The 12593-nt window shown below is 49.2% G+C and overlaps 7 protein-coding genes across 7 annotated transcripts; 4 read left to right on the plus strand and 3 right to left on the minus strand.

Moving 5' to 3' along the window:
* The first annotated feature begins 896 nt into the window (after positions 1–896).
* On the plus strand, positions 897–3285 carry BKA55DRAFT_638110 (major facilitator superfamily domain-containing protein). The gene is made up of 3 exons (XM_046197068.1): positions 897–1857; positions 1914–2399; positions 2453–3285. The coding sequence occupies exons 1-3, from the start codon at positions 1227–1229 to the stop codon at positions 3124–3126; spliced, it is 1791 nt and encodes a 596-aa protein (XP_046053266.1). The 5' UTR covers positions 897–1226; the 3' UTR covers positions 3127–3285.
* Positions 3286–3787: 502 nt separating this feature from the next.
* Positions 3788–4123, plus strand: BKA55DRAFT_686961 (uncharacterized protein; the record flags this gene model as incomplete). Its single annotated transcript, XM_046199004.1, has 1 exon — positions 3788–4123. The coding sequence occupies one exon, from the start codon at positions 3788–3790 to the stop codon at positions 4121–4123; it is 336 nt and encodes a 111-aa protein (XP_046053267.1).
* Positions 4124–4563: 440 nt separating this feature from the next.
* On the minus strand, positions 4564–4953 carry BKA55DRAFT_536392 (uncharacterized protein; the record flags this gene model as incomplete). The annotated part of the gene is made up of 1 exon (XM_046189820.1): positions 4564–4953. The coding sequence occupies one exon, from the start codon at positions 4951–4953 to the stop codon at positions 4564–4566; it is 390 nt and encodes a 129-aa protein (XP_046053268.1).
* A 226-nt stretch (positions 4954–5179) lies between these two features.
* On the minus strand, positions 5180–5982 carry BKA55DRAFT_561159 (uncharacterized protein). The gene has a single exon (XM_046192145.1). It carries the CDS (start codon positions 5518–5520, stop codon positions 5188–5190), a length of 333 nt encoding a protein of 110 aa, XP_046053269.1. The 5' UTR covers positions 5521–5982; the 3' UTR covers positions 5180–5187.
* A 268-nt stretch (positions 5983–6250) lies between these two features.
* BKA55DRAFT_284921 (uncharacterized protein) lies at positions 6251–7910 on the plus strand. The gene is made up of 2 exons (XM_046185523.1): positions 6251–6634; positions 6685–7910. Exons 1-2 carry the CDS (start codon positions 6355–6357, stop codon positions 7659–7661), a joined length of 1257 nt encoding a protein of 418 aa, XP_046053270.1. The 5' UTR covers positions 6251–6354; the 3' UTR covers positions 7662–7910.
* BKA55DRAFT_284908 (chaperonin 10-like protein) lies at positions 7911–9912 on the minus strand. The gene is made up of 3 exons (XM_046185522.1): positions 9466–9912; positions 9016–9386; positions 7911–8964 (listed from the first exon to the last, which is right to left on the minus strand). The coding sequence occupies exons 1-3, from the start codon at positions 9574–9576 to the stop codon at positions 8160–8162; spliced, it is 1287 nt and encodes a 428-aa protein (XP_046053271.1). The 5' UTR covers positions 9577–9912; the 3' UTR covers positions 7911–8159.
* A 138-nt stretch (positions 9913–10050) lies between these two features.
* On the plus strand, positions 10051–11135 carry BKA55DRAFT_536395 (uncharacterized protein; the record flags this gene model as incomplete). Its single annotated transcript, XM_046189821.1, has 5 exons — positions 10051–10132; positions 10194–10378; positions 10483–10656; positions 10736–10785; positions 10820–11135. The coding sequence occupies 5 exons, from the start codon at positions 10051–10053 to the stop codon at positions 11133–11135; spliced, it is 807 nt and encodes a 268-aa protein (XP_046053272.1).
* Between the last annotated feature and the right edge of the window lie 1458 nt (positions 11136–12593).

The raw sequence follows: 12593 nt of genomic DNA on the forward strand, positions 1-12593 counted from the left end.
TATCGGGGGACCGAATGGCCGGATGATTTGACCCCGACGGAGTGGGTATCCTATCCCGGATCTGCACGGGACCGGGCAAGGGACGGCGAAGGAGGTGTCGGGCCCGGGCAAGTGGGTGCTGAGACAATAACACACAGCAACAGTCACGCGTTATTGGATATTGACGTGGCGGCGAATGAAGAGCGGGGATAGGCCCCAGAAAGAGGCGTTTTTGTTCAGATATGAGAGACTCTCATGGGTTCAGCTGAACTGCAAGTCTCTTTCAGCTGTAGGTACTGCGCTGTCGGAATTCTCAGCCCTACAGTAAGATACTTGCCTACTGTAAGGTAGCTTGTGGGTAGGGATCAGAGTCAGGGACCTGCAAATGCATCCATCCATCTGCTTGTGGCCAGTGACAGGACAGATCTGCAACGAGGGAACAGACGTTGCGATGCGTTGGATGGATAATTATGGCGTGTTTGTGATCTTCGGGCCCGAGATTACGGGAACGGGAGCTTGATTTTTGCTTGGCGGCCGTGCTCTTTTATGAGAGACTGGTTGTTATCGTAGGTAAGGGTTCAAATGATTGGTCCCCTCAATCTTTGCTTGTTAATGGGCGTTGAAAGTGAGGTTGAGCAGATCAGATACAATCAAGGGCGGGTCAAGACGTGTAATCCAAGGGCGAAATGAAGAAAGGACGAAGTACCATTCAGAGGCTCTTCGGGCAGTAGACAAGAAAATGGCCGAGAGTTGTCAAGTTTGAGTGTTGCTCATGATGAGTTTATGTCCGTCGGTCCCGAGAGGGGACACTCTTGGCACCTTCGCGACTTTGATTTCCCAATCGGGTATAGCTTTGTGGTCTCCGGATCCGACCTATAACTGGTTCCTTCACCTTCGGGACCCTTGTTCTGCATCAAATCACTTCTCTCGGGTCAATTTTCGTAATTTTCTCTATTGGGATGAGTATTGACCGAGCACGCGCATCTTCTGTATGCAAATCTCTTCTAGGTCCTGCCGCTAGTTTCAACTTATTGCATGGCTCGGTTTTCAGTCCGTCCGATGATTACTTGCAGTGTAGATATATATCTAGCAAAATGTCCAGTTCAACAGGCCTCATCTTGCTCAGCAGCACCAGACTCCAGTGTTTCCCAATATTTATACTTATACTAATACTAATACGCTGTTTAATATCACATCATCTAAGCCCTTGCATCTCTAGCTGAATAGCTTCAGCTTCAACTTCAACCATGTCTCCCCCTGACAAGGCCGAATCTCATGCTCCAGATCGCAAATCATTCAACTCACTCTCATCAGCCGAACCACAAACGTATTCTGAACCTGACAACAAGAGATCATCACAAGATGAGAAGCCTCAGCCGCTTCAAGGCAATCAGCAAGAGTCCGCAAATGACACCAAAGACGAGGAGTCAACCCCCCAGGGCCCAGCTTTCGACAAAGAAGCTCAAGAGAACTACAAACCAAAGACACTGAAGTTCTGGCTTATCATCTTCTCCGTCTTTGCTGCCATGTTTCTTGTCGCTCTCGACCGCACAATCATTGCAACTGCCATTCCTCAGATCACAAACGACTTCCAGAGTCTAGGCGACATAGGATGGTATGGTTCTGCATACATGCTCACTACAGCTGCCTTTCAGCTCATTTTTGGTCGTATCTATCGATTTTACCCTTTGAGAACGACCTTCCTTGTCTGTATCTTGCTGTTCGAGATTGGCTCTGCTATTTGTGGTGCTGCTCCCAATTCTGTTGCTTTTATAATCGGAAGAGCTATTGCTGGTATTGGCTCTGCAGGAATTATGACAGGCTCAATGATGTCCATCGTACCTATGATTCCTCTTCATAAGCGGCCAATGTTCCAATGTAAGTATACACTCCCCTCCCCATGACTATACGAGTAATATCTAACATATTCACAGCCATGTTTGGCATGGTTTTTGGCATCTCGTCCGTTGTTGGCCCTCTTCTTGGAGGGGCCTTCACTCAACATGCCACTTGGCGATGGTGTTTCTATATGAATCTCCCTGTAGGATTCGTCGCCTCGGTCTTCCTCTTCTTCTTCCTCCACATATCGCCCAAGAAGCACGAGCCTGTTCCTGTTCTGAAGCATATCACTCGATTGGACCCGCTCGGAACATTCTTCTTTGTGCCATCCATGATCTGCCTCATCCTGGCCCTTCAATGGGGTGGCTCGACTTACCCCTGGGACAACTGGCGAATAATTCTTCTCTTCGTTCTCTTCGCTCTTACAGCCATTATTTTTGCTGTCGTACAGATCAAGATGCCCGAAACTGCAACAGTCCCTGCCAAGGTCATCACCCAGAGGACTATGCTGGCTTGTGCGTGGACTATGCTGTTTGTTGGTGGTGGTATGATGATTGTCGTTTACTATCTCCCCCTTTGGTGTGAGTAACCCCTGCCTTCATTTTGTTTATAACATACGCTTACAGATTATTAGTCCAAGCTACCAAGGGCGCAAAACCCATCGACTCAGGCATTTACACGATTCCATTAGTCCTAAGCCTTGTCGTAGCTAGCATTATCTCTGCTGCCTTCACCCAGCGCATTGGCTACTATGTCCCATCTATGCTGATATGTCCCTGTATCATGGCCATTGGAGAAGGGCTCTTGACCACGCTCAAGCCAGATACGGGTTCATCACACTGGATTGCCTATCAATTCCTTGTTGGCTTTGGCTTGGGCCTGGGAATGCAGACTTCCGGCCTCGCTGTCCAAGCAACGCTTCCCAAGGAGGATATCCCCATCGGAATCTCAATTACCTTCTTCGCGCAGCAACTCGGTGGTGCCATATTCGTCTCTGTTGGGCAGACTGTACTTAATGGACGCCTCGCGGAACATTTATCAGATATCCCAAACCTTACGCCCAAGAAAATTGTCGATGCAGGTGCTACAGAACTCAACAAGATAGTTCCGTCCGAGTACATGCCCCTGGTGAAGGACGCATATAACATCGCCATTACCCGAATATTCTTTGTAAGTCTGGCATTGACTCTAGCCCAGTTGGTTTGCGCATTTTGTGTGGAATGGAAGAGTATCAAGCCCAAGACCGAGTCATCGCCAGAGGCCGGCAACCCCCAGGTTCAACAGGAGTCAAAGCCGGAAGAGTCATGATGGACGATATATAAGACGCTTGAGGTTTGTAAGATTGAGGAGGCTGGTGACAAATAAACCCCCCTCATGGAACAAGACCGCACACACAAAAACAAAACAAATAGGACAATACATATGTAGATTAGAATAGGATAATAGCGATTACGAGCATACAATCATGTCCCAATTCCTCAAACAGGCAACTGATTTTGACTCGGATACAATCCGATTAGCCGGTGCAGCACCACACCGTGCACCGGCCGCCCTCAACACCAAGCGGTTGCTGTTTGTTGGACTTCCTAGTCGCACTCGGGAGGCGTAGGATGGCGGTGAAGCCTTTGTGCCATGATCATCATGCGACGTCCACCAGAGACGACTTGGACAGGGGACCCATCTCTATGATCGCAGAAAGGATCAAAAAGAAGGCATAGCCTAGATAATTCTTGGAAGTTAGTCAATATCTCTTTTACGGACAAACTTGTTAATAAATACCTTTAATGTGTGGATTTTCTCTCCTCCAAGTCCACGACGCTCAAAAGTCACATACATCTGTAATACTTCATTACCGCCATCTTTAGCTCACAGCTTATGCGCAATTGCGCCGAATTATCAGCGGTTTCATCCTCTCGAGCATTTCTTGAACTCAATTGCAATCGACATGTGCACAAGTATCAAGACCACAATGGCTTGCGGCCACACGTTCACAAACTATGCCACAGCATGTGGCATGGCCACAAACTCTCGCCCATGCACTCCCAATGTCAAAATTCAACATCTCAACGACACGTGCGCAGCGTGCGATCCGGCGGCCCGGAGGCGCCGTGTCCGTCAGGACTACGAGAGCCGGCACGCCGAGCTCATGGCCAAGTACATGGCGGCCAAACAGACGGGCGACGGAGCAGCCATGGCGCGTGTGGAACTTCTCGTCATGGAAAATTCCATGACCACAATGGAGCGGAATTTCGAGATCGGCATGCACTGCCAGGAAGAGGATGTCATGTGGTGGGAGATGGATTGAACGACAGAAATGTGCTGAAATGATTTATGATGATTACGAGACGGATCTGGCGTTGCCTGTAACAATAATGGGGGGACTACTGCGTATTTATGAACTACTTATAAACATCTGCCATTAATACTAGACTCCGAGCCTAACATGTCCTCAAACCATTATCCCAACCGTCTAACTAATATGTACCAGAGTCTAGTGTGACTCTTTAAATCCTCCGCTCTATGTGTATGACGCCGAGAATTAGATAAGTCGAGTATTGGTAACCGAGGTCCAGGTTCGGTGTTTTTCGTGTTCCGCGTAAAATGACAAGAAGGGAATCATTCTGGGTCTTGATGCCGAAAAGAGTGCCCTCAGCTCATCGCCGAGGGATGCAAAGTGGTATCCAATTTTTTATCAAAACAAAATGTGAGGCCGTGTCTTTCATAACACCTTTACTGAGGTGAGTTTCAATGCGATCTGGGTGATGGTGGCTGTGGTGATACTGATCGGTAGGTGGGACGGTCGTATTGTACGTTCTTGAAGGCCGGCATGAGAGTGTCAATGCCGAGTGGTGTCTGTATTGAAGGATAGTCCAAGTCGATAGAGCTAGCAGTCGACGTTGTCGATGTTGAAGAAGTATCGGAAGTGAAAGAGGTCGCTTGTTTGTACTTCTTGCTCGGCGCAGGCGAGTCGCTGTCGATGCTATCGCAATGAGGACGTTTCCCACTACGAGATGTCATGGCTGTGCGTGTCGTGGGTTGCTGGAGGTAGAAAGCAGGCGTTGTGATGTTTAAATGATGTGAAGCCGTCGACACGCGGACCACTTTGTCCGTACTTTGACCAAAGGCGGCGATCATGGTTTGGATGTGCCCAGAGATGAGAGTGGTGAGATAATATGGAGTGGACTCCCGAGGTGGGAGGGTAAATTCAAAAGTTGGTCAAAAACTGGAGGCGGCGACGAAGACGGAGCTGGGCGATGAACATCGGAGAATTAGAGATTGAGATTGAGTATGAGATTCGAGGCAGATAAGAGATGCGATTCCGACTATTTCAGATCAGATGAGTACTTGATATTTGCCGGAAAGATCCAGTTATGGTCCAGCCAGTGAGAAAGAGAGACAACCGAGAAGGAAGAAGAGGGGCTGAAATAGGTGAAGGGAGAGGAAAGAGACAATGGGACGACAATAGTAGTGGAGGATAAAGAGGATAAAGGATGATAGATCTTGAAAATCAATAGAGGGGAAGGAAGAGAAGGAAGAAGGAAGAAGAAAGGCGGAATGCGGAATGCGGAAAATGTGAGACTCGGGTGTATGAGAAAAAGGAAAAAGAAGCCACAATAATAATAAAGAAACAAACGTTCCGGCTGGTGGTATCGCCCGTCTGAGAGCCAAAATGAGATGCCTGCATTGGATGGATGGATGCATGCATGCATTTGCATTTGCTTTCACTTTGCATATCTTACCTTGAGCGGCTTGAAAAATGGTGGGGATGGTCAAGCTTGAAAGCTTCTTTTGAGTTAACAAAGGTTTATGCCTGATAAGATTTCGATTCGACTTTTATTGCGTTGTCATAAAGAACCGACACAGTAAAGCTTATTATGTCGCTGGTGAATGCCGTGCTGAGTAACCTGCAACCATGGCCGGTTTTGAACAAAGCAGTTGGTGTATCAAATGGATTGGATCTCGACTCCTGGATGATGATCAAAGCACCATAGACATAGCCACAGGCACGGGCACAGGCATGGATCTGCTCAACTAAGCGAGGTCGCGTCAACGTCGATGAACGATAGACAATAGAGATACCATAAATAGATTGATAATAGGATTATATCAGCTCATACACACAAAGCATAAAACACACGCCTGTGCTCTCAACTTCATTCATTGTATGATCATGACATGTCACTCAAACGGCGGCAAAATTCAGGGTTACATGCCGCCCATGTCGAATTTAGAACGGAAATTGAATGCTGACCTAATACTGTTATCACTCCAATGGACCCCACATTCAACTCTTAGCTCAGGTAGCCCTGGAGCTCTAGCAGCCTAGCATGGATGCGGGGCATCTTTATTCCCATGATCCGTCCACCAGCAACTCATCTCCATCACCCTTCACGCCGACGCCGCCTTGACCAAAGCTAACGATAGCTTCATTCAGATGTCAGACACACTAATTCAACCCCCTTACTAACTTCATAACATAATTTCCACGACACATTTCACTTTACACCCTCCGCTGTGTCTTCGCCTCAGCTCATCATGGCTGCCTCGACCCCCGCCAACCCTCTTCTCTCTAACCAGAAGAGTTCCGAGCTTCAGGCTGTTCTTCACCCACTCGTCCTCCTCACCATCTCCGACTACATCACACGTCATACTCTTCGTCAACAGGAAGGGCCCATTATTGGCGTTTTGCTAGGTCAACAGAATGGTCGCGAAATCACAATCGAGCATGCCTTTGAAGCTCACACCCGACAAGAGCCCAATGTACAAGGTGGATACCTCCTCGATGCCACGAAATTTGGCGCACGGTTAGAACAGAGTCAGTAGACTCGTCCATGCTATCATCGTCTCCCTCTGACCATGTACTAGTGATCACTGTCCATAAAGATAGACACCTCGACCTCGTTGGATGGTACACTCTTCTACCTTCTTCAGGTCCTACCCCGACTATCCTCTCAATCCACAATCAGATTCTCGAAGGTTGGAACGAGTCAGCCATACTCCTCGGGTTCCACCCGGAGCAGGTCCTTGACCACTCCGTTGGTGGCAGACTTCCACTCACTATTTACGAGAGCAACTATGAAGTCGACGACCAAAAGGCGGATAACGATGGAGAGGACAAGAAGATGGATGACGGGGAACCCACGCTCAAGCTCAAGTTCAGAGAGCTGCCCTACTCGGTTGAGACCGACGAAACCGAAATGATCAGCATGAACTACGTAGCTGCTTCAGGAGGAAACGCTGCTGCTGCTCCCCCAAAGGAAGACAAGCCCTCTCTGTCCATCGAGTCGAATGGCAAGGGCAAGCGCCGGCTAGTAGAGAGCCACGACGAAGATCATAACAAGGCGATTGCGCAGGATGATGAGGTTGTTCTGACACCAGAAGAGGACGAAATGATTGCTGCCCTTACAGCAAAGGCCAACGCTATCAAGATGCTCCAGTCTCGAGTTCTCCTTCTCACTACTTATCTCGAGCGTCTTCCTCCCTCGTACATCAACGGTGACGCAGCCGACTCCAGTAGTATGGACGCCGACTATACCACTCCATCAGCGACAGTGCTTCGCCAGATCCAAGCCCTCGTCAGCCGCCTGGACCTCGTCATTCCCTCTGACAGAGCCTCATTTGAGCGCGAGATGCTCCATGAGGCAAACGATGTTAACTTGGTGAGGCTCCTCAATGGCATCGTCCAGAGCGTCGGCCAGGCCCGCGACGTTGGCAAAAAGTTCCACGTTGTCGAAAATGCAAAGGCGTCGCACCGTCGTGGTGCTCCTCCTGGCCCCGGTCAGGATTTTGTCATTGACCCAGCTACTTACAACATTCGTGGAGCCGGCGATATCCTGATCTGAAATTGCTAGATATACGCGCGGAGGCCCGCAGGCGCAATGACGCGTACGACAGAAACGACCTAGTCAAATGCATTCAGCCCGGCGTTTGGTGTTCGAGGTAGATCACAACTTCAAATCGTGTTTTAGAGATGAATTAAAGCATAGACTAGTTATTCATATCATATTTATTAGTCTAGTGATTTGTGAGTGTTTCTCGGCTTCACGGGTCAAGTTGCGGTAGGGGTCAAATGTTCATGTTAATATCGTGGAACTATGTCTGTTAGGACGAACTCCCTGCCGATCCCTTTTCCCAACCCATTAAGCCATTTCATATCATATTTTGTGTCTTTTCAATCAAATATAACCTTCCCCCCAGGCTACCAATGTAGTAGCTGGTATCATCGTAACTGAATATCTATTTACCCCACCCCCTGTGAAATATGCCACTGGAATATGTGGCTTCTTGGATATCTTTGTCTATCATTCATAAGTCGTAAAAAAGCAATCTTGAGAAAGTTTTTATGCCTCAATAACAATCTTCAGGACAAGTTTGCCCTCATCATCACTGGTGCGTGTTGCTAGCTCAAATGCACGTTGTGCTTGATCGAGGCCCCTGAAACGATGGGTGACCATATCGTCCAACGAAGGCAGGCTACAACCAGAGGGATTCGCAGCTTGCGAACACAAAAGCCGAATACCAGTGGGATAGGTGTTGGAATACCGGAATACGCCCAGGATGTCAATCTCACGGAGGTGGGCCACAGAGAGAGGGAGGGTCTGGATCGGAGTTCCCATGCCCACCATGATTACTTTGCCGCCGGCTTTGGTGGCATATAAGCTTGTGTGCATGCACACCTCCTTTCCAGTGCACTCAAACGTGACATCAACACCATCCTCATCCTCCTCAAGCATGAAGGTACCAGCAGGGTTTGATGAAGCAAGGATATCCGCAGCCAATGATTTGGCTCCGTCGAAGCGGCTTGCTGTTGAAAAGGTGCTGGCAGGAGTAATGATACCAGTCTCGGGTGTAGAGATTCCAGAAGAATAGTTGGATGAGTTCAAACGGGACAGGGGGGTAACAAAACCATGGGTTGCAAATCCACGGCTTATGGCATAGTTGACACGCCCAGCATCAATATCAGTGATTGTAACTGAGGTGCAGCCTGATTGACGAGCCATTGCAGCAGTCAACAGGCCAACAGTGCCGGCACCGATAACAAGGGCAGTGGAGCCCGGCTCCGGCCTGGCACGGTTCACCGCGTGGATAGCTACAGACAGCGGCTCGAGGAGGGCGGCGGCCTCGAACGAGACGTTATCAGGCAACCTGCATTCGAGTTAGTGACCAGGGCTGTCAAAAGAGTCATGTTGAGCTTACTTGTGGCACCAAACAGCGGGATGGTTAATCCTCTCTTGCAATGTGCCTTGGTAGTGAGGGTAGGTTTTGGCACTGCTTCTGAAACGCAGCTTTTTGCATAGGTTGTAACGACCTTTACGGCAAGTGCCGCAGTTTCCACAAGCAACACCAACTTCAAGAGCAACTCGGTCGCCCAACTTGAAGCCACTCACTTGAGGACCAATAGCAACAACTTCGCCAGACGATTCGTGGCCTAGTGACAGTGGATGGCAGGCACAGAGATCGCCATTGGCAAACTTCTTGTAGTAGGAAACATCTGAACCACAAATGCCAGTCGCCTTGATAGCGATTTGAAGCTCGCCTGCTGCTGGAGCCTCGATGGTCCTTGTTTCCTGGAACGCGGTAAGTCAGCCAAATGTTCGGGTAGGGCTGAATCGACAGTAACCATAGAGATTGTCAGGGTCGGCTTACAAGTCGCAGATCGCGGGGACCATGCAAGACAGAGGCACTGATGCTCAATGGCTTCGATGGACCACCGGGTAGATGCGTTGGTGCGATCTCTCCCGTAGCAACTGGGGCCATAGCTGTCAACGGCAACGCTTGAAGCGTGGGATAAAGGTGGGATGTTGGTGAGAATGGAGACTTGAGGTCGGGCGATGACTTGATCAGTTGCCGTTTGGGGCAAATACAGCAAAGGGGATTGGCTGGTGGAGAGAGACGGAAACGTGGGAGTCGACCAGCGCGTGGGGGTAAGGGCCTAGGATAGCTCGTGGAGGCGCTCCAAGTGCCAAGTGCCTAGGTGGTAGATTGGTGTAAGATATAGAAGTATATAAGACTTGAATTTCTAGAGCTGTTTGGCACGAATGCTTGAGCCGATTTGGGCAGGTAAAAAAGGTTCACGGCTATGTATCGTTGGATCAAGCAAGAATGAGCCAAAGGAGATGGGTTCCCACCCCTTAAGTAGGTAACACTCCTCGCCAGTAACCTCCGGAGCAATTCGCCAGAGGAGTCCGAATCGAGAGCAGCCAGAAGCAAGGGCGTGCGCTCATCATTAAAATGATCAGTGCCAAGGTGGAGCGGCGCCTAGAGGCGTTTGAATTGGGGGGAGAAGGCCCAGTCAGGAAGCAACAAGCTATCGGTGGGAAACGAGGAGCTTTCCGTTAGGTGTTGTCATATCGCAAACTAGCTGCAGGACTTAGCACGATGGCAATGGCGTATCGGCAGAACGACAGCCCCTGATGCCCTAAGAGAGCAAGATGGTCTCCATGTTGCCTGGGCCGAGGCCGGACCACCAAGCAGAATTGGTGGATGTTTCGCGGACGAGCCTGTCGCAGGCGGGCGTCTTGCATGCACAGATGGGGCGTCACTGAGGGCCTTGATGCTTGTTCGCGGGGCGCGCTATCAAGGGTCTAATAGCGGCGTCAACTTTCTGCGTCCTCCTGGAAAATCGTGAACAGGGGCATTGAACTGTGACTGGTTTGATGGAAGGTGTCAGGGCTAGCAGAACACCATGGCGCTGACAGAGGAGGGCTAGGAGACCTGCTGCCAGAAGAAATGGTGCCTTTGATCGTCACGGCTTATACAAGTGTTGAGGTTTTGAAAATGCTGGCCACTACTGGTGCCCGCTCTAAAGAGGAAACAAGATCATCAATTGTGACGAACGTGTGCCGTAGATACTGTTGCATGCCTCCGTGACGGAAGACGGCCAGGTGTACCGGGGACCATGATTGTCCTACTATAGTCATGCACAAGCAGCATCGTGGTGTGGTCCCTAATCAGCCCGAGATCGCGGTGAGTGAGATTGTGGAAAACATGACAGTTGCAGAGTGTCATTGACGCACGTGTCTGGGACGTCAACGACTGCAGTCAAAGACAAGGCTTTGCTTGATATCAACTTTGAACGGAGGAGCCAGTGTCAGAAAGGCTTCCCAAGCTTGAATGTCTATGCAAATGGCGGTCTCATCAACATGGACAAAAGGAACATCGTTTCAACCGTTCCAGTTCAAAAGAGCTGTCGTCAACAGTCTTCCAACCGTCGTCAGCCACCAGCCAATGGATACGTTAAGTTATGTTGCAAGCTGCAGGGCCAGACAACGGGCCGAGTCATATCCCCCGCTGAGTACTTCTTGGACATTAAGTGAATTTGAGAACTTGAGAAGTGATCAATCTGCCTCAATAGTTGATGGTGGCCAAGGATGCCAAAGCCGGTGGAGGCATGCTTGATTCTGCGATGCTCGTAGGTCAAGCCGAAGAAGACTGAGAGAAGAGAGCATACAAGATAAGGTACTGCTCGGTGCAAAGGTGGCCACAGAGGTTCTCTTGTCTCAATTGAACCTTTCCTTTTTGATAGTAATCTCCTCCAGTACATGTATTTCCGCGTTTACCTACCAACCTTGCCGGCCGTGTATCACACCAATCGGGGGATATCCATCCCCTCCAAGTTCCAGGAGGAAGCCACAACTTTAACCAAGAACAAACCTTCCAGCCTCCAGTCCTCTTATTAGGTCCTGTTCGAAACATCTTGTACTGTACATACACAACAATGCCTCGGGGTCCTCTGCTGGCGTTGATTTCTCGCTTGATCAATGCCTTTTCCAATAAATTTTACAAGGTTATACGATAAACGATGTTGAAGGCTTGTTATCAATCAAGATTTATAACCGCTTATCGCCTCCACTTGTCATGTCGTCGGCTGCAGTGCCTTATCAAGGATTTCAAGGGCCAAGGATCAACCACAAAAGGAGCAACACGATGTCGACAGTAAATCTACAGTTGGCAGGGATCAGAGGGTCAAACCCCGGACCCCATATGGCCCAGTCCTCGCTCCGTTTGGCGGGGATGGGGTGGGACTGCATCCGCCATATTCTCAGTTGTCTTCACCACGGCGATCTGTTCTCTCCCGATGGGGGTGAGAATGAATGATGATACACAGGTGTGGCTATTTGATCTCCTACCGATGAATATATCCATTAGTGAGGAATGTCATATGGGCAAAAGCCACCATGATACGCCTGATACATGTTCTGGTTGCCAGCAGCCTCATAACATGAAAATTTTCAACAGCTAACACACGAAAAACATCTGCACGTCTTTTCTTTCGCCTAAGGCCAGGCTAAAGCTTGCATCAACAGCCAAGACTGGGTCTTCCCAGGATTGTTTGGGCCATTCGGATGTTGAGAAGTTTTCTAGAATGCAGCTCGCTCCATTCCTTGCCGCAAACTTCAGCTTGATTCAACCCGACAGTTTAAGTGCCGACCCTGTGTGCTCAATTCCTGACACGTTGACTTTCTGTCAAGGCGAAATATTCCGTTGTTCTGGAAAGCACTACAAATATCAAGAGAGTTGCATAATTGATTGGCCTACGGTAGCTATCTCACTGCCTGTCCATTCTAAGGGTTAGCCACAAGGTGCAGAAATGACGAGATGCCATGCGCTTGGGGTTCCACTACTTCATCCCAACCCCTGGATGTGACAGACTGAATTCTTGAAAAACCACCCCAGTCGGAAGTAAGTTCTGATAACCGTCAATCGCGGTTAAACACGTCCAATAATATTGATAGCCTATTATTATTCAGGCTTTATGCGAGGATAACGACAAC

This window comes from Fusarium redolens (genome assembly GCF_020744475.1).
Source record: "Fusarium redolens strain MPI-CAGE-AT-0023 chromosome Unknown BKA55scaffold_4, whole genome shotgun sequence".
NCBI classification, from domain to species: domain Eukaryota; kingdom Fungi; phylum Ascomycota; class Sordariomycetes; order Hypocreales; family Nectriaceae; genus Fusarium; species Fusarium redolens.

Excerpts from the sequence above, each read along its gene's own strand:
- BKA55DRAFT_638110 (XM_046197068.1), top strand. The coding sequence starts at position 1,227 with ATGTCTCCCCCTGACAAGGCCGAATCTCATGCTCCAGATCGCAAATCA. Across the intron at positions 1,858-1,913 it reads TAAGCGGCCAATGTTCCAAT|CCATGTTTGGCATGGTTTTT; the intron begins GTAAGTATACAC and ends ACATATTCACAG. Across the intron at positions 2,400-2,452 it reads TTACTATCTCCCCCTTTGGT|TCCAAGCTACCAAGGGCGCA; the intron begins GTGAGTAACCCC and ends ACAGATTATTAG.
- BKA55DRAFT_561159 (XM_046192145.1), bottom strand. The coding sequence starts at position 5,520 with ATGCATCCATCCATCCAATGCAGGCATCTCATTTTGGCTCTCAGACGG.
- BKA55DRAFT_284921 (XM_046185523.1), top strand. The coding sequence starts at position 6,355 with ATGGCTGCCTCGACCCCCGCCAACCCTCTTCTCTCTAACCAGAAGAGT. Across the intron at positions 6,635-6,684 it reads TGGCGCACGGTTAGAACAGA|TGATCACTGTCCATAAAGAT; the intron begins GTCAGTAGACTC and ends ACCATGTACTAG.
- BKA55DRAFT_284908 (XM_046185522.1), bottom strand. The coding sequence starts at position 9,576 with ATGGCCCCAGTTGCTACGGGAGAGATCGCACCAACGCATCTACCCGGT. Across the intron at positions 9,387-9,465 it reads GTCCCCGCGATCTGCGACTT|GAAACAAGGACCATCGAGGC; the intron begins GTAAGCCGACCC and ends ACCGCGTTCCAG. Across the intron at positions 8,965-9,015 it reads CCCGCTGTTTGGTGCCACAA|GTTGCCTGATAACGTCTCGT; the intron begins GTAAGCTCAACA and ends ACTCGAATGCAG.